The following is a 20,106-nucleotide window of genomic DNA, read 5'->3' as shown; positions in this document are numbered from 1 at the left end:
ATTGCATGCAAAGACAAGCTCAGTCCGATGATGCTGTGACACACCACCCCAGACCTCGACGGACCCTCCACCTCCAAATCGATCCTGCTCCAGAGTACAGGCCTCGGTGTAACGCTCATTCCTTCGACGATAAACGCAAATCCGACCATCACCCCTGGTGAGACAAAGCCAGGGGCGGCAGGGTAGCCTAGTGGTTAGAGCGTTGGACTAGTAACCGGAAGGTTGCAAGTTCAAATGTCCGAGCTGACATGGTACAAATCTGTCGTTCTGCCCCTGAACAGGCAGTTAACCCACTGTTCCTAGGCCATCATTGAAAATAAGAATTTGTTCTTAACTGACTTGCCTAGTTAAATAAAGGAATAAATAAATAAAACGCGACTTGTCAGTGAAGAGCACTTTTTGCCAGATCTGTCTGGCTGTTAGTGTCTTAACGACCGTTCCACAGGTGCATGTTCATTAATTGTTTATGGTTCATTGAACAAGCATGAAAAACAGTGAAGTTACCTGGATTTTAATGAATTATCTTTGGAAGACAGGGTCCTGAAAAAGGGACGTTTCTTTTTTTGCTGAGTTTATATAAGTAAGGCATATGGACCAAGCAGCGAAATGGGTTAATTTGCATTTTCAGCATCTTTAAAGTCTGAGGCATAACAGCTATGACAAATGAACATACCATCCATTACAGTTACAGTGAGTGACTTGGAAGTGGTTATGTTTCTATTTTGAATCAACTGTAAGTGGTCCTTAGCCATGGTATCCTGTTATATTATCACATAATAGAGTTTCATGTTATAAACCTTTTCAGATTGTAGTGGGGGGGTTGAAGAGTTAAACCATGAATAAAGGCTTCTTTATAGAAAAGGTCACTTCTTGATCATATTTCCTCGGGTAAATGAGCTCAGTGGAAGAGTAAGACTAATGCTGCGTTTATTTTAGACGAAGGAAGCAAAAACATCATACCAGTCGACATAGCAGCACAAGAAAGCCGGTGATGGCAATAGCAAGCCAGCACGACTGTATCCGTTGCTATGGTGATTTCAGGCAACACTGCGAATCAACATCCGGGAGAAAACAACTACGGAAGACCACAAAAGTTGAAATCTTTTTGGACGGCATTCACCGCCAGCCTCAACGATATTCACCGTCGGTCTCTCATTGAAAACAATTACATCCGGTTTGCAGTCTACCTCGTGCCACCTAACCGCAGCGTTAGAGTAAGAACAGGGAGGGATTTATGTCTGTTGGAAAGTGGAGAATATTTCCCCCCCTGTTCCGATTCAGCCAGCGTAACAAATAACACATATGCGTGTAATCTGATCCTACGGAGAGCATGGTTAGCCACTCAGAGTTTTACCCCTTTGAACACAGCCACTATGAATCAGTTGTCTGACCCTCCTCCGCTCTTTCGTCTTATCAAAAATGGAGGAATGCCGAGAGGGAAAGAGAGCGAGCACAGATGGATACTTTAGTTGTTTTCACAGACATGGGATCACACACCCGACTACATGTTGTGACTCACTACAGAACTGACAGGGGACAGCAGTCATGGTCTTCCTCAAGGTTGTCGGCTGACTGAAGCTTCTGGGTTTTCCATGACAGCATGTGAGGTCAAAAGTGGCCATTTAGCAAGTTAGCATGGAAGCTAAATGTTTTTGTTTTTTTAAACAGTCAAGATATGTATCAAACCACAACACGGTATCCTGCGCACTTTCACTTTTAAAGCATCACTTTCGGGTGTATTGTATATTTGAACTGCTATTAGTGCATATATCGTGTGTTCTAATGCATGGCTTGTTATAAACGCTTAGAATGCATTACAAAGCGGGTATTCATAGGAAGTGTTACTGTAGAAATCTTTCACACGGAAACACACAGACTGAGAACCTACTGAAGTGAAATCAATAAGGGTTTATGATGACAGACTTGGGAAGAGCTGTTTTAAAGAGGTCTAAGGAGACCAGTATTTGCTATGACAAATCCCCCCCATTAAGGCTTGGAAAAGATGGGCATGTGTGAAGGTGTGCACATGCACGTGTGTGTATAGGGGGAAAGGACAGGTGTGACAATAGCTTGAAGTTGGCAGGTGACAACATTCTCCATCTCCCACTCAAAAAATAATAATAATTTTCCCCTTCAAAAAAAATTAATATTCCCCTTCAAAAAGAACAAGTTCTAAGATTCATGTCCAGCCCAAAACACAGACCCAACCGAATGTCCGACCCAAAACACAGACCCAACCGAATGTCCGGCCCAAAACACAGACCCAACCGAATGTCCGGCCCAAAACACAGACCCAACCGAATGTCCGGCCCAAAACACAGACCCAACCGAATGCCCGGCCCAAAACACAGACGCAACCGAATGTCCGGCCCAAAACACAGACCCAACCGAATGCCCGGCCCAAAACACAGACCCAACCGAATGCCCGGCCCAAAACACAGACCCAACCGAATGTCCGGCCCAAAACACAGACCCAACCGAATGCCCGGCCCAAAACACAGACCCAACCGAATGCCCGGCCCAAAACACAGACCCAACCGAATGCCCGGCCCAAAACACAGACCCAACCGAATGCCCGGCCCAAAACACAGACCCAACCGAATGCCCGGCCCAAAACACAGACCCAACCGAATGCCCGGCCCAAAACACAGACCCAACCGAATGTCCGGCCCAAAACACAGACCCAACCGAATGCCCGGCCCAAAACACAGACCCAACCGAATGCCCGGCCCAAAACACAGACCCAACCGAATGCCCGGCCCAAAACACAGACCCAACCGAATGCCCGGCCCAAAACACAGACCCAACCGAATGCCCGGCCCAAAACACAGACCCAACCGAATGCCCGGCCCAAAACACAGACCCAACCGAATGCCCGGCCCAAAACACAGACCCAACCGAATGCCCGGCCCAAAACACAGACCCAACCGAATGTCCGGCCCAAAACACAGACCCAACCGAATGTCCGGCCCAAAACACAGACCCAACCGAATGCCCGGCCCAAAACACAGACCCAACCGAATGCCCGGCCCAAAACACAGACCCAACCGAATGCCCGGCCCAAAACACAGACCCAACCGAATGCCCGGCCCAAAACACAGACCCAACCGAATGTCCGGCCCAAAACACAGACCCAACCGAATGTCCGGCCCAAAACACAGACCCAACCGAATGTCCGGCCCAAAACACAGACCCAACCGAATGTCCGGCCCAAAACACAGACCCAACCGAATGCCCGGCCCAAAACACAGACCCAACCGAATGCCCGGCCCAAAACACAGACCCAACCGAATGTCCGGCCCAAAACACAGACCCAACCGAATGTCCGACCCAAAACACAGACCCAACCGAATGTCCGGCCCAAAACACAGACCCAACCGAATGCCCGGCCCAAAACACAGACCCAACCGAATGCCCGGCCCAAAACACAGACCCAACCGAATGCCCGGCCCAAAACACAGACCCAACCGAATGCCCGGCCCAAAACACAGACCCAACCGAATGTCCGGCCCAAAACACAGACCCAACCGAATGTCCGGCCCAAAACACAGACCCAACCGAATGTCCGGCCCAAAACACAGACCCAACCGAATGCCCGGCCCAAAACACAGACCCAACCGAATGCCCGGCCCAAAACACAGACCCAACCGAATGTCCGGCCCAAAACACAGACCCAACCGAATGTCCGACCCAAAACACAGACCCAACCGAATGTCCGGCCCAAAACACAGACCCAACCGAATGTCCGGCCCAAAACACAGACCCAACCGAATGTCCGGCCCAAAACACAGACCCAACCGAATGTCCGGCCCAAAACACAGACCCAACCGAATGTCCGGCCCAAAACACAGACCCAACCGAATGTCCGGCCCAAAACACAGACCCAACCGAATGTCCGACCCAAAACACAGACCCAACCGAATGTCCGGCCCAAAACACAGACCCAACCGAATGTCCGGCCCAAAACACAGACCCAACCGAATGTCCGGCCCAAAACACAGACCCAACCGAATGTCCGGCCCAAAACACAGACCCAACCGAATGTCCGGCCCAAAACACAGACCCAACCGAATGTCCGGCCCAAAACACAGACCCAACCGAATGTCCGGCCCAAAACACAGACCCAACCGAATGTCCGGCCCAAAACACAGACCCAACCGAATGGTGGGAGGGCATTTCAAGAACCCCAGTCAACAGGTTCAAATCAATGGCTCCGTTCTCTAACTTTCTCTCTGCTAAACGTTTCCTGTAACGCAAACTAGTCCTTTCCCCACTACAGCAGATCAGCCAATTAAAAAGAAAAGCAACCGTACAGCCAATAAGAGGCAGCGGTGACTGATTCAGTCTCTCAGGGGGACACTCAGTGTATTCTGTAATCAGTGGGTCTCTGTGCACCAGCCCCTAAAATTAACAGCATTTCCTCTCAATGAGTTAATTAAAAAAAATCAGGAGCAACTGACAGGGAGAGAGATGGAGGCGATAGCAAGGTCATCTATTGCAGGCTAAAGTATTGTATACAATGAGGGTCATATAGAGTGAGTAGCTTTCATTGCAGTCTCAAAGAGTGCTGCTTTCAAGGAGAGACTAGCAGGACACAGGAATGATCGGTCATATTGCACCTCAAAAATCAAAATATTTGATTAACTCCACGTTAACTAGTCTGGACAACGTCTAATGCACTACTTGCAAGACGTGAGACCCTGGGAATGGGGCACCTGGTTTTTGCAACAAATAAGAAAAAGACGTGGACTAGGCCCTCGTAGCTCCGGTCAGTTTTCTTCCGTTTGGGGACTAGTGAATACGACCCTGTTCAAAAAGGGGCTCGTCCACATCTTCCTTATTAAATGCTGGAGGTTTCACGGCAGCTGGAGGTTCACGGCAGCATTGGTTCAGACACACACACTAGCACTCTTTCGATAACATGCGGTGCCCTTGAAGTTAACTAAACAAACCTATGGAAACTGTACAAATCATATTTGGTCTATCAAAACGCTATAACATACAACCAGGGGTTGAATTGGGATTTTGACTGAGGTGGTGAAAATATCACTCAAAATCGACAGGTTTTCCATGGGAAGTGTTTCAAGTGACCACACCAGTCAAAAGGGATTTTAAAGCAGGCTGAGGAAAATAAATAAAAAAGATGAGACGGAAATGATTTGAAATGAAATGATAGGTTTAAGTAAATGGTGGAAACTTCCTAGCCTATGCCTTGACCAATCCAATAGGAGTAGGGAACAAGTGCACACTTCGGGAAGAACCAGATTATTGGGACACTACCACAGTCTTCCCTCCCAGTCCCCTCCCCCAGAGACTCGGTCACACACAAAGATGATTCTATCTGTATCATTATAGTGTCTGTGGCAGCATGGGTTGAGGCTACAACTAATAGGAATCCCCACCAAGTTGACTACTTTAAAAGTGTCCGAAGCAGGTCAGAAGTCCTCAATGGCAATGCCCATGCAAAAAAAAATAAAAAAAAAACGGGTTAAATCCAAGATGAGTCATCCATCTCTCTCTATGGAGTCCCCAGGCTGAGGAGGTGACAGTGACCGGAAGGTATGCAGTGGGGTTGGGGAATACTTGGAGAGCTGCCTCGGTACTGTGACAGACTGACATTAATATCCTCCCTCGCACTCCCAGTCAGCGTCTAATAATCCAGGCCCAGCCTCACAACACAGGCCTGCCATCACAACACAGGCCTGCCATCACAACACAGGCCTGCCATCACAACACAGGCCTGCCATCACAACACAGGCCTGCCGTCACAACACAGGCCTGCCGTCACAACACAGGCCTGCCGTCACAACACAGGCCTGCCGTCACAACACAGGCCTGCCGTCACAACACAGGCCTGCCATCACAACACAGGCCTGCCATCACAACACAGGCCTGCCGTCACAACACAGGCCTGCCATCACAACACTGCGGCGGTGCAAACACACCAACAGATAACGCCACATAGATACCGCGTTGAAATTAGAACTGGGCCGTATTCAATACAGAACACTTTTGCAAAACGTTTTGCAATGGAAAAGTAGAACGAGAATTTCTTATTGGACAAGTTCTGGTAGTCCCATCCGGTTTCAGTCCATTCTGGTGCCTAATGAATACGACCATGGATAGGAAGAGAACTTGGGAGAGGAATTCATAGATAGATTACAGGCGAGTCAGCGTCAGGACTCGGGAGAAACTGGCTACGGGCTTTGTGGTCAAACCCCCCCCCAGTTACAAGTGATGGATGGAGAGCTAGATATGAAGACTAGATCATTTCATAGCTGGATAGCTAGGTTGGTACCAGGAGAAACTGGTGCTTTGTGGTCAAAAACCCAGCAACGCTCCCCCCTCTCCTGTGTCCTTGGAGTTCGAGAGTACTGATTGACAAAGCTGTTACAGAATACTCACTGACCGAAACCTCCAACGACCGGCTCCCTCTCCATTAGAAGGGAACAGCCATATATATTTGCTGCCCTTAGATGCATGTCCTTCAGCACCGCCACATGTACACAATTTAAACAGAAGCGCGCACACACACAAGCACACACCACACACACACGACTCAGCATGAAACGTGTACCGTTGTGATGCAGAGTGCTGCTTCCAAGTTCCAAATGCCTTTGAGCAGAATTAGTGAGCAGTTCTTCTCTTACCGTGGCTCTGTACTTCATCTCTCTCCTTCCTGTTTATTGGTCGGCTTTAGCAATTGTTTAATGCTCACAGAATGTGAGTGGTCCACTTCAGAGCGACCGTGCAATGTTTTGTTTTTACAACTTCTCTGGAGCCATGTGTAGGAGTGACCCAGCTGCCACCACCTCCCCTCTTACTTATTTTCTCCCTCTCAGTCACTCTATACCTTCTTCTTGCACTCTCTCCCTCCCTCTTTCTAGAGGAAGCAGTCCGTGTAGAGTGACACACTCCACCCTCCTTTTCTCTCTCCCTCGCTCCTCCAGCACAGGGCCCAACCGTGGAAGGTGGTGAAGTAGTCTCTCTCTCTCTCAAAGAAATTCCACAAAAACATCTTCAAGCACACACACATCTGGACTTAACCACCCCTGGAGAGAGAAACGTGTCCCTCTGTACAAGGAGAAGGGGGCCTGTGAGGGGCTACGGGAGAATACAGGATGACTCACACCGAAAGCCAAAAACGGTACTTGACTAATTGTTTTATGAAGTACAGCTTCCCTTCTTCCTTCCTCTCCCTCCCTCCCTCCTTTTAGAAGACGGTCATTTAACAGGAGTAGAACATTCCACTACTGCCATGATTAATGTTGCCGAGCAGCTCACAGTTTCTTTCCCACCCCCACGCTGACAAGAGACTAAGTAGGATTCCATCGTTAACGTTACTCTGATAGATCTGTTATTATGACCGTGGGCTTGCGACCCAAACGCCATCCTATTCCATAGGTCTCTGGTCAAAAGTAGTGCACTGTGTAGGGAATAGGGTGCCATTGGGGACACCGTCCATAGTTAGTTGAGAGCAGTCCAGCGGTCTGAGACTGAACACAACACGAGCCAGTTCACCGTGAATCAAATAAATAAGCGATTAGTAATATTAGCTTAAACATTAAGATGTTCTATGCTGAAATCGCTCCGCCATTTCCTGGTTGCTAAAATGCTAAGGTGGTTCACTTATTTTCAGTTTGTGTGGAAAAAACAGCTTGTATAGTTTAGAGCTCGGTTTCTCAAACTCGGTCCTGGGGCCCCATCTGGGGGCACATTTCCTTTTTTGCCCAAGTACTACACAGCTGATTTAATCAACAAAGTCATCATCAAGCTTTGATTATTTGAATTCTCTGTGTGGTGCTAGGGCAAAAACCAAAACGTGCACCAGGTGGGGGGGGGGGGGGGGGGGGGGGGCAGGACCGAGTGAAACCCTGGTGTAGAGAATCATGGTACCGTCTAAACCGCTGTAAAATACAACGTCCTATAACTAGCAATATTGGATTTCCGATTGTTTGAAGCTGGTGTACGAAACCTAAAAGTAAAAGACGCAAGAACGAAACTTCAAAACGGGAAGCCGTAGAAGTAGCGCACATAGAACAGATCAACCGCTTCGTAGACTTGCTTTCAATGAGAATGGCAACTCTATCACACACGTCTACGTGAATTTGGTCCGGTCCCCCAAAAAGTGACATATTGCGGCTTTAAAGTGATAGTTCAGCAACATTACATAGGTTTCCTAATATATATGTATATCTATATCTATATATAAATAAAAGATCAGTGTGGAATAACAAGATCAGTGTGGATTGCAGTCTCTTCTTGTCCATATGCTGCTTTTAAGGTAAGGAAACACTCTAGATTTGCAATATCCCTTTAACAAGCTCCGATTAAACCCAAAACGGAGGATTGACATAGATCAAGCCTGGTCATGGATTAAAAACGATGCTCCGTAGAGAACCTCCATTGAAAGGGTTGATAGTCCACTAGCAGACTTAATCTGTGTCCAGACATCTGGCCTAAAAAGTGGAAATGAGGCAAATAAAATGAAAAGCTCAGAAAAAGCTGAATCGTGACAGCGGCGGTGAGTTCCAGAGTTAAGGGGTGGGATGGCGGTGTTACTGGCAAGGCCCAGGAAATCCCAACTTTATGAGAATCATTAGCAGGTGTCAGTGTTTTCTGTCTGTGGAGGTGCCTGGTGACTTCAGCAGACAGCCAAGCCACATGTAGCCTTTTCACACAGTCGTTCTGAACCAAAATGTTATATCTGGCTCAGGTGTTTTATTTTGGACATGATCCTTTTCAGCGCGGCTCTAGCGGATGCGTAACCAGGCCAGCGCACCACAGCTTGGTTTCGCTCTGTTCAGTTCGGCTCAGTCGTGTGAAAAGCCCTCTCGGTTTCAGTCTGTTTTTCTCCGTTTCATGCCTAATGAACAGGACCCAGGTGAGGATGTTGGGGGTTGGTGGCTCTCCCTTTTCTGCCCCCACCCTGCAGACAGGTCCCAGCGTTCCCCAGGCCAGCCCCTAACACAGCTCAGGTAAAGCCCTGGCCATATTCACCCTGTCGTCCGCAGCCTTGAAGCCCTGCCTGCTGCTGACGCTGAGCTCCACAGCCCCCTCTACTGGACAGGCCCACTGCTCAGCTGGCAGTAGTAGCATGTGATAGAGGAGCCAGTCAGAAACGAGAACTTCACCTTCACTTTTCAAAACGTACTCTTTCTATAGTTGTCTGTACTCTCCAATATATGCTACAGAACGACGCTCAGGAATTGTAGCCTATACCAATTTCTCTCCCCCTGTCTGGGCACAACCAGCAGGAATCAGAGACATTTTTTCCAAACGGTGTGAGTTTCCCTCTCTCTCGCTCTCTCCACCCCCCCCCCCCTCTCACATGGGCACCGCTGGGCATGAGAATGAACAGAGAATGAAGGAAAGAAGAAACAAAGAAATGGACAGAGAGAAGGAAAAAGAAAACATCACAGACTTGCTCAATGCTTCGTTGGCATACATTGTGGCTGTACATTGTGCACGGTAATGCTGATGTAGCATATCTGTGCAGAACAGAGAGGAGGGGGGGGGGGAGATATCCATCTGTCCTGGTTGTTAATGCGTTCCTCTCCCACAACTTTCAGGACCTCAAGGCCTCTAGAGAAATCATTTCTAATACTTTATCTGTGCCTGATTGAGCTTGTCTGGCACAACGGTACCAATAGAGGTCCCAAACCCCAACCATCTGCCACTCCAGGCAGGTGAAAGCAAACACGCCCAAGTATTTGAAAGATGTCAAATAGTATTTGAACCCAGGTCTGCTGCCTAGGACCAATTCAAATTCAGCCTTGACGGCCCGGCTGTAATTCGCGCTGTTGTCAAGGGACTGGAAAGGGGACGTAACCTTGGCAACGCAAAACAACACAAAAAAAACAAACCTTATCAAGAGTCAGGCAACTCTTTCTTCACATCTGTCTGATATGCAGACTTATGTAGTGTCCTCTCGTCTTCCTTTCATTACACCACCTTCTATTCTGTCGCTCAATACTCCCCCCTCACATTCCTGCTGGATAAAGTCGGACATTTAAAAAAATTTAAAAAAAGAGTTTGATGAATTGAAGAGACTCATTTTCAAAGATCGACTTTGTGCACCAAGTGTGTCTGAAGTGAGGACAACCTGGGTCATTATGAAGTTTAAACAACGGCAGCCAAGCACTGTGCCAGACTGTCTCAGTTCAACAGTGTTGCCAGAACCTGGGTTGGAGCTAGCACAGCAGAGCTCACACACACACACACTGCAGGACATACTGTACAGACACACACTGCAGGACATACTGTACAGACACACTGTACAGACACACTGTACAGACACACACACACACACTGCAGGACATACTGTACAGACACACATCTGGTAGAGAGGAGGACAGTAGATGCACATGGTGACTATGGTCCAGCTGCTCTCTCATTGGTTCCCAGAGTGGAAACACTTCTGGTCTCCAATCACACCACTTCAGGGAAAACTGACCAAACAATGCTGAGGGGAAAACACACAACCCCCAAGTCATGGGACCCAGCATCCGTGGGAAATAAGCAATGAGAACTTATTTTCACTCTTACTCTGAGGAACCTTTATCTAGTTTCATTCTCTTCCCCTCCCCTATTTCTTTATTCCGCTATCACTTCCTCTCCCTCATCTAGGCCCACCATCTCTCTCCCTCCCTCATCTAGGCCCACCATATCTCTCTCTCCTTCATCTAGGCCCACCATATCTCTCTCTCCCTCATCTAGGCCCACCATATCTCTCTCTCCCTCATCTAGGCCCACCATATCTCTCTCTCCCTCATCTAGGCCCACCATATCTCTCTCTCCCTCATCTAGGCCCACCATATCTCTCTCCCTCATCTAGGCCCACCATCCCTCTCTCTCCCTCCCTCATCTAGGCCCACCATCTCTCTCTCTCCCTCCCTCATCTAGGCCCACCATCTCTCTCCCTCCCTCCCTCATCTAGGACCACCATCTCTCCCTCCCTCATCTAGGACCACCATCTCTCCCTCCCTCATCTAGGACCACCATCTCTCCCTCCCTCATCTAGGCCCACCATCTCTCTCCCCCTCATCTAGGCCCACCATCTCTCCCTCCCTCATCTAGGCCCACCATCTCTCCCTCCCTCATCTAGGACCACCATATCTCTCCCCCTCATCTAGGCCCACCATATCTCTCCCCCTCATCTTGGCCCACCATATCTCTCTCCCTCCCTCATCTAGTCTCTCTCCCTCATCTAGTCTCTCTCTGTCTCACTCTCATAAACCCACGATTCCCCTCCTCTCTCTCTCCCCCTGTTGTAGGCAAACCCATACCGCTGGCGGGCGAAATCGCTCAGTGCACGACATAAATGTGTGACACGACCCTCAACTATTGCCGGTGACTCATCAGCTTGAAGCAACATCTGGCTGAAGTCTAATATGATAAGGATGAGATCCGGCACCGTGTGCACAGTAAATACTACCCCGCCCCTCCGCCGAGCAGCTGAGTTTACAGAGGGAGTCAGGCAGCCTTGCTTTGCTTCATCCGTCCACCATGTTCTATTCAGCAGGGCCTGATGCCCAAACGCATTGCTGACACCTACCATCCTTTACCGTCAGACACAGAGCAGCACACTCCTATTTCAACCCTCCTTCATTTCAAGCATTTTATAGCCCGGCAGACCGGCCATAATAGATTCAACATTTTATTTAACTCGGCGAGTCAGTTAAGGACACACTCTTATTTACAATGACGGCCTAACCCCGGGCGACACCGGGCCAATTGTGCGCCGCCCTATGGGACTCCCAATCACGGCCGGCCGAGTAACACAGCCTGGGAAACGAACCAGGGTCCGTAGTGACGCCTCGAGCGCTGAGATGCAGTTCCTTAGACCCCTGCGCCACTCGGGAGATGGAGACAGTGGCCACGTTCCAGAACGACTTAATTGTAGATGCGCTGCATGCAGCAACAAACGGAGCTATATGACATGACATCTGGCAGGCGACAGCATTGTTTCGCCTTCCTGGAACTCAACCCGTGTCTCCTGGAGCCTTGGAATGAAAAACAGGAAGACAGGCCTCATTAACCATTCTAATAGTCACGTTTGAACAATTGTAGCACTAGGCGAATATTTACGCATTCAAGCAGTATCATCTCCCCATCTAGCTGTTTCCCAGTCTCCTCCCTCCTGTCCGTATCGATGGTCGCTAGGGTTATTTTCCATTCTCCGGCTGCGTGATCAGACTATTAGTGTCTGCTGTGTCGTTATGCAGCTCTGCTACTGGGGGAAATAGACCCCGAACCCTCCTGGCCAGAAACACATCACAGCCACTCTCTGCTATCTTTCTAGTGATGGACAACTGTTGACATCGCCACAGTGTGACTAGTTAAATAGAAACTGCTATCTAAATTCATGCGATTGCAAACGCAGCCCTCTGCAATGCTACGACGGTTCCCATTGGCTCCCGACTGCGGTGAAACTGTCCTGGAACCTGCAGCCCCCCACCATGACACTAACCAGAGCGTCTGACTGTCAAGCCTCCTATTCCCTCAACCGTACACTCCGTCTCACGGGTGTGCGAGTGCGTTTGTGTCAAATCAAATCAAAATGTGTCACATACACTTGTTTAGCAGATGTTATGGCGGGTGTGGCGAAATGCGTGTTTGTGCACACGCATACATTGGTGTGCGGTATGCTTGTGTGTGTGTGTGATTCTTTTTGCTTGTCTGTCTATCAGTTGAAAGAACAGGGAAAGGTGGAGGGAGGTCAAGAATCTATATTTTGAGGGACGGTAACCTTCAGTTTGCTAAAGAACCAAATGTGAGGAGGCTTGACTGGAAGAGAAAGGGGGGAGGAGAAGATGAAAGACCACTGTGATGTCAGGTCAGAAGAATGTAAGTCATGTGGGCAGGAAACAGCCAGTTAAAAAAAAGAGGTTTTTTTTTTAAATAAGAGGGAAGAACACAGAGAGAGAGAGAGAGAGAGCAACAGAGAGAGAGAGAGCGCAACAGAGAGCAAGAGCAACAGAGAGCGAGAGAGAGAGAGAGCGAGAGAGAGAGAGAGCAACAGAGAGCGAGAGGGGAGAGCAACACAGAGAGAGAGAGAGAGAGAGAGCAACAGAGACAGAGAGACAGAGAGCAACACAGACAGAGAGAGCAACACAGACAGAGAGAGCAACACAGACAGAGAGAGCAACACAGAGAGAGAGAGAGCAACACAGAGAGAGAGAGAGCAACACAGAGAGAGAGAGAGCAACACAGAGAGAGAGAGAGCAACACAGAGAGAGAGAGCAACACAGAGAGAGAGAGCAACAGAGAGAGAGAGCGCGCAACAGAGAGCAAGAGCAACAGAGAGCGAGAGAGAGAGAGCGAGAGAGAGAGCAACAGAGAGCGAGAGGGGAGAGCAACAGAGAGAGAGAGAGAGAGAGCAACAGAGAGAGCAACAGAGAGAGAGAGACAGAGAGAGAGCAACGGAGACAGAGAGAGAGAGAGCAACAGAGACAGAGAGAGAGAGAGCAACAGAGACAGAGAGCGAGAGAGCAACACAGAGAGAGAGAGAGAGCAACACAGAGAGAGAGAGAGCAACACAGAGAGAGAGAGAGCAACACAGAGAGAAAGAGAGCAACACAGAGAGAGAGAGAAAGAGCGCAACACACAGAGAGAGAGAGCGAGAGGGGAGAGCAACAGAGAGAGCAAGAGGGGAGAGCAACAAAGAGAGCAAGAGGGGAGAGCAACAAAGAGAGCGAGAGGGGAGAGCAACAGAGAGCGAGAGGGGAGAGCAACAGAGAGCGAGAGGGGAGAGCAACAGAGAGCGAGAGGGGAGAGCAACAGAGAGCGAGAGGGGAGAGCAACAGAGAGCGAGAGGGGAGAGCAACAGAGAGCGAGAGGGGAGAGCAACAGAGAGCGAGAGGGGAGAGCAACAGAGAACGAGAGGGGAGAGCAACAGAGAGCGAGAGGGGAGAGCAACAGAGAGCGAGAGGGGAGAGCAACAGAGAGCGAGAGGGGAGAGCAACAGAGAGCGAGAGGGGAGAGCAACAGAGAGCGAGAGGGGAGAGCAACAGAGAGCGAGAGGGGAGAGAGAGAGCAACAGAGAGAGAGAGAGAGAGCAACAGAGAGAGAGAGAGCAACAGAGAGCGAGAGGGGAGAGAGAGAGAGCAACAGAGAGAGAGAGAGCAACAGAGAGAGAGAGAGCAACAGAGAGAGAGAGAGCAACAGAGAGAGAGAGAGAGAGAGCAACAGAGAGCAACAGAGAGAGCAACAGAGAGAGCAACAGAGAGAGCAACACAGAGAGAGAGAGAGAGCAACAGAGAGAGAGAGCAACAGAGAGAGAGAGCAACATAGAGAGAGAGAGAGGAGAGCAACAGAGAGAGAGTAACAGAGAGAGAGAGCAACAGAGAGAGAGAGCAACAGAGAGAGAGAGCAACAGAGAGAGAGAGAGCAACAGAGAGAGAGAGAGCAACAGAGAGAGAGAGCAACAGAGAGAGAGAGAGAAACAGAGAGAGAGAAAGTGAGAAAGTGAGAGAGAAAGAGAGAGCAACAGAGAGCGAGAGGGGAGAGCAACAGAGAGAGAGAGAGAGCAAGAGAGAGACAGAGAGAGAGCGCAGCAGAGAGACAGAGAGAGAGCGCAACAGAGAGAGAGAGAGAGCGAGCAACACAGAGAGAGAGAGCAACAGAGAGAGAGAGCAACAGAGAGAGAGAGCGCAACAGAGAGAGAGAGAGCAACAGAGAGAGAGAGAGAGAGCGCAACAGAGAGAGAGAGAGGGAGCGCAACAGAGAGAGAGAGAGAGAGCGCAACAGAGAGAGAGAGAGCGCAACAGAGAGAGAGAGAGCGCAACAGAGAGAGAGAGCAACAGAGAGAGAGAGCGCAACAGAGAGAGAGAGAGAGCGCAACAGAGAGAGAGAGAGCGCAACAGAGAGAGAGAGAGCGCAACAGAGAGAGAGAGCGCAACAGAGAGAGAGCGCAACAGAGAGAGAGAGCGCAACAGAGAGAGAGAGCGCAACAGAGAGAGAGAGCGCAACAGAGAGAGAGAGCGAGCGCAACAGAGAGAGAGAGCGCAACAGAGAGAGAGAGGGGAGAGCAACAGAGAGAGAGAGCAAGAGAGAGGAGAGCAAGAGAGAGGAGAGCAAGAGAGAGAGAGCAACAGAGAGAGAGAGCAACAGAGAGAGAGAGAGAGAGAGCGAGAGAGAGAGAGCAACAGAGAGAGAGAGAGAGAGAGAGCGAGAGAGAGAGAGTCTACTAGACCCGGACCATCACAACACAGCTCTACTAGACCCGGCCCATCACAACACAGCTCTACTAGACCTGTCCCATCACAACACAGCTCTACTAGACCCAGCCCATCACAACACAGCTCTGACCACTACTCCAGGGTCGGTCAGAACACTGCCCTTCAGGGAAGTAGACCACATGATGCAGTCCAAACCATTTATCAGTCAGATCGTCAGCCTACATATGCTGAGGTAACCTCTGGCAGAAGACCCCTAGAACAATCAGAGATAGGAGAGGTGCGCCAACTACTGCAACTAATATGCAGACTACTGAGCTAGACAGTCCCTTTAATTCACACACGGGCACGCACGCGCACACACACAAACACACAGGGTTGCAGATTGCACATAAAATAAGTACAATGCAATCTTATTCCATTCTTATTCATTTGTTTACAAATATTCCTAAATGTATTGACACCGGTATTATAATAATTATTATATGTAATGGTGTGTGTGTGTGTGTATGTATATATATATATATATATATATATATATATATATATATATATATATATATATATATATATATATATATGTGTATGTGTGTGTATTGTATGTGTGTGTATTGTATGTGTGTGTATTGTATGTGTGTGTATTGTATGTGTGTGTATTGTATGTGTGTGTATTGTATGTGTGTGTATTGTATGTGTGTGTGTGTATGTGTGTGTATTGTATGTGTGTGTATGTATATATATATATATATATATATATATATATATATATATATATATATATATATATATATATATATATATATATATATATATATATATATATATATATATATATATATATATATATATATATATATATATATATATAGTATTTTTTTTTTGTTTTGGTTTTTTCAATGTACTTTACTCAAACCAGTGAATATCACTTATTATAAATGAGATCATTAACTATCAGCTCTTGGAATATCCAGGGCCTATACTCTTCACATTTTGGTTATAAAACAACTAATCCAGAATTGATTAAAAACATCAAGGGACAGGACATCATAATCCTACTGGAAACATGGTGTCGTGGAGACATAGATACTCAGTGTCCCTCAGGCTATAGAGAAAGTTTACTACCATCAATCAAACATAAAAATGTTAAACAGGGCCGAGACTCAGGTGGAATCATCATTTGGCATAAGCAGGACTTAGCACTGAATGAAATGAAAAAAGGTACCACTCACATTTGGCTAAAACTTAACAAAGGTACAATCTATTGTGACAATGATGTATACATATGCGCAGCTTATGCTCCTCCTTCAGATTCATCATATTATGATGATCAGTTTTTTGACAATCTCCAGACAGAAATCATTACATTTCAGGCGCAGGGTAAAGTGCTTCTTTGTGGAGATTTCAATGCAAGAACAGGTTCTGAGCCTGACTACACTGATCCGGGAGGTAACCACCACATATTTGGACACCCCTCCTTGTACAGTAGCCCTATTATAAATAATAGAAACAGTCCTGACCAAATACTGAACAAAAATGGAAAAGAGTTAGTACATCTCTGTCGAGCCTTAGGCCTGTACATGCTTAATGGTAGAATCAGAGGGGACTCTTTAGGTCAGTTTACTTACTGCTCAGCTCTTGGGACAAGTGTAGTCGATTGTGCCATCACTGACATTGACCCCTCCTCCATTAGTGCATTCACTGTCAGACCACAGACACCATTGTCAGATCACACTCAGCTCAACGTGTTTCTGAAGAAATTAACCAGCTATATTATTATTTTTTTAAACAGCCAAATTAACTCTACAACATAAACCAATCGTACAGACGGGCTCAAAACAGTGCAGAGGGATTCACTGAAACATTGAACTCAAATGAAATGATGAACTCTATACAGTTCTTCAATAACTCACAGTACCAAAACAATAAAGATGGCGTATATTCGGCTACTCAAAACATCAACTGCATATTCCAAAAAGCAGCATCGAAAGCAAATTTGAGAAAACCAAAGCAATGCAACATCAGAAGCAAAAATCAAAATGTTTCTGACAAATGGTTTGATAATGAATGTAAAACAATTAGAAAACACCTAAGACAAATGTCAAACAAAAAACATAAGCAGCAAAACAACCCAGAGCTACGATATGAATACTTTGAAACTCTGAAACAGTATAAACAAACACTGAAACGCAAGAAATTGAATTATACCAACAAGACACTTGATGAAATTGAAAACGCAATTGACCAAAATCAGTTCTGGGACATGTGGAACAATTTAAGCACATCAAAGCCACAAGAATTAGCCATACAAGATGTAGGAATTTGGAAAACTTACTTTGATAATCTATACAAAAACATCCCACAAAAAGACTTACAACAGAACCAATTAGAAATTAAAGAAAAATTTAACATCCTTGAATCAGTCATTAAAAACAACCAAAATCCATTAGATTACCCAATAACCCAACAAGAACTAAATGAAAAGCTAAAATCTATTAAATCAAAAAAAGGCTTGTGGTGTAGACAACATCAGAAATGAAATGCTGAAAAACAGCACACCTGAGTTGCAAAATGCTGTGCTTAAATTGTTCAACATGGTTTTAACTTCTGGCTGCTTCCCTGATGTCTGGAACCAGGGGCTCATCTCCCCTATCCACAAAAGTGGAGACAAATCAGACCCCAATAATTACAGGGGAATTTGCGTCAACAGTAACTTGGGAAAGATTTTCTGTAGCATTTTGAATTCAAGAATTCAAACCTTTCTTCAAGAAAAAAATGTAATAAGTAAATGTCAAATTGGCTTTCTCCCTAACCATCGCACTACTGACCATATATACACCTTACACACACTAATTAATAAACACGTCCACCAAAAAAAAGAGGGCAAAATCTTTGCTTGCTTTATTGACTTTAAAAAAACATTTGATTCGATTTGGCACGAAGGGCTATTCTACAAAATTCTACAAAGTGGGCTTGGTGGTAAGGTGTATGACTTAATAAAATGTATGTACACAGAAAATAAGTGTGCAATAAAAATCAAAAACCAAAGAACAGAATTTTTTTCACAATGTCGAGGTGTGAGACAAGGCTGCAATTTGAGTCCAAATCTTTTCAACATTTATATCAATGAATTAGGAGACATGTTGGACCAATCTCCAGCCCCAGGACTCACACTATTTGACACAGAGGTGAAATACCTGCTATATGCTGATGACTTGGTACTTCTATCACCAACCAAAGAAGGTCTTCAACAGAACATTAATATTCTGGAGCAATATTGCCATAATTGGGCCCTGGCAGTAAATTTCCAAAAAACTAAAATCATGATTTTCCAAAAAAAAACCAGGTGTCAGAAACAAAAATGTAAATTCACCCTGAACAACACCTTAATTGAACACACAAAAAATTACACCTACCTTGGTCTGACCATATCTGCATCGGGAAACTTTAATATGGCAGTGAAGGCACTCAAAGAAAAAGCCCGCAGAGCAATGTATGCAATAAAAATGAAATTATTCAAAATCAACATCCCAATTAGAATTTGGACTAAAATATTTGACAGTGTAATCCTACCAATAGCACTTTATGGAAGTGAGGTTTGGGGGCCACTCAATAAACTGGATTTTAAAATGTGGGACAAACATCCAATTGAAGCCCTACATGCAGAATTCTGTCGGAAAATTCTACAAGTCCAGAGAAATACACCAACTAATGCATGTAGGGCAGAATTGGGCCGTTTTCCAGTAATAATGAAAATACAGAAAAGATCATTAAAATTTTGGCTACATCTAAATTCAAGTCCAAATTCGAGTCTGCAATTTAAAGCACTTCAAGCCCAAGAGCTGAGCCCAGAAACGAGCCCTCTCAGTCAGATGGTGTTGGACCTCACCAACCAAGCTGACACCAGCACTGCTTCAAAAGAAAGAATTCCAATAAACAAAATCATGAACCAATCAAAGGAATCATACTTACAATACTGGAAAAACAAAACAAAATCCCAAAGCCGAGTAAATTGCTATCTGACCCTAAACAGAGAATATGAATTGGCTGATTATCTCTACTCTGTCAGAGATACGAAGCAGAGACAGATCCTTACCAAGTACAGGCTGAGTGACCACCGATTGGCAATAGAAACCGGCAGACATAAAAAGACATGGCTACCCAAAGAGGAGCGTGTATGTGGTCACTGCATGACAGGGGAGGTAGAGACAGAGATGCACTTTCTCCTTTACTGTGATAAATATTCCTCACAAAGAGATTCATTATTACAGAAATGACTACATATATTCCACATTTTTACAAATTGAACCCAGAGGAAAAACTAAGAATACTCATGGGCGAAGGAGCAATGGCTCCTCTTGCAGCCAAATATGTATTTTCCTGCCATAGCCTGAGGGACACTGAATAATAACATCTGCATAGTAAACAGTAACTTACTTATTATCACTATTATTGTTATTACTATAATTATTAATGTTTACTGTAGACTTACCATTTTATTGTTATTATTTTTGTATTTAATTTTGTATTATTATTTACTACCATTTTATATTATTATTTGCTATCATTTATAATTTTTTTACAATGTATATTGTATACATTGTTGCTTTGGCAATATTGACACAATGTTTTTCATGCCAATAAAGCAGCTTGAATTTGAATTTGAATTTGAATTTGAGAGAGCAAGAAAAAGCAAGAGAGAGCAAGAGAGAGCAAGAGAGAGCAAGAGAGAGCAAGAGAGAGCAAGAGAAAGCAAGAGAAAGAGAGAGAGCAAGAGAAAGAGAAAGAGAGAGGAGAGCAACATAGAGAGAGGGTGAGAGCAAGAGAGCGAGAGAGAGAGAGAGAGAGGAGCAACAGAGAGATTGAAGAGGAGATAGCAAAAGACAAAAGACGAGGGGAAGCTCAGAGAGCTGTAGCCTCAGTGTGGTCA

At 46.1% G+C, this 20,106-nt stretch overlaps 1 protein-coding gene across 13 annotated transcripts in view; it reads right to left on the bottom strand.

Annotated features, from left to right (window-relative positions):
• Positions 1-20,106, bottom strand: part of LOC110503647 (unconventional myosin-Ic) — a 62,464-nt gene that overhangs the window by 27,254 nt on the left and 15,104 nt on the right. For 2 of the 13 annotated variants that reach the window (XM_090218203.1, XM_090218204.1), the window contains exon 1: positions 6,651-7,301. The exons of 9 other annotated variants lie outside the window; for them this stretch is intronic. In XM_090218203.1, the coding sequence (XP_090074329.1) occupies positions 6,651-6,668 (18 nt within the window). In that variant the 5' untranslated portion in view covers positions 6,669-7,301. Of the gene's footprint in view, positions 1-6,577; positions 7,302-20,106 lie in introns of those variants that run through there. 2 more of the 13 variants (XM_090218206.1, XM_090218210.1) reach the window with 1 other exon arrangement.

The sequence above is a fragment of the Oncorhynchus mykiss genome, chromosome 24, assembly GCF_057628025.1.
Source record: "Oncorhynchus mykiss isolate SJ-2025 chromosome 24, ASM5762802v1, whole genome shotgun sequence".
Taxonomy (NCBI): Eukaryota; Metazoa; Chordata; class Actinopteri; order Salmoniformes; family Salmonidae; genus Oncorhynchus; species Oncorhynchus mykiss.
The sequence above is the reverse complement of the archived record's forward strand: the minus strand, read 5'-3'. Positions and strand labels throughout refer to the sequence as shown.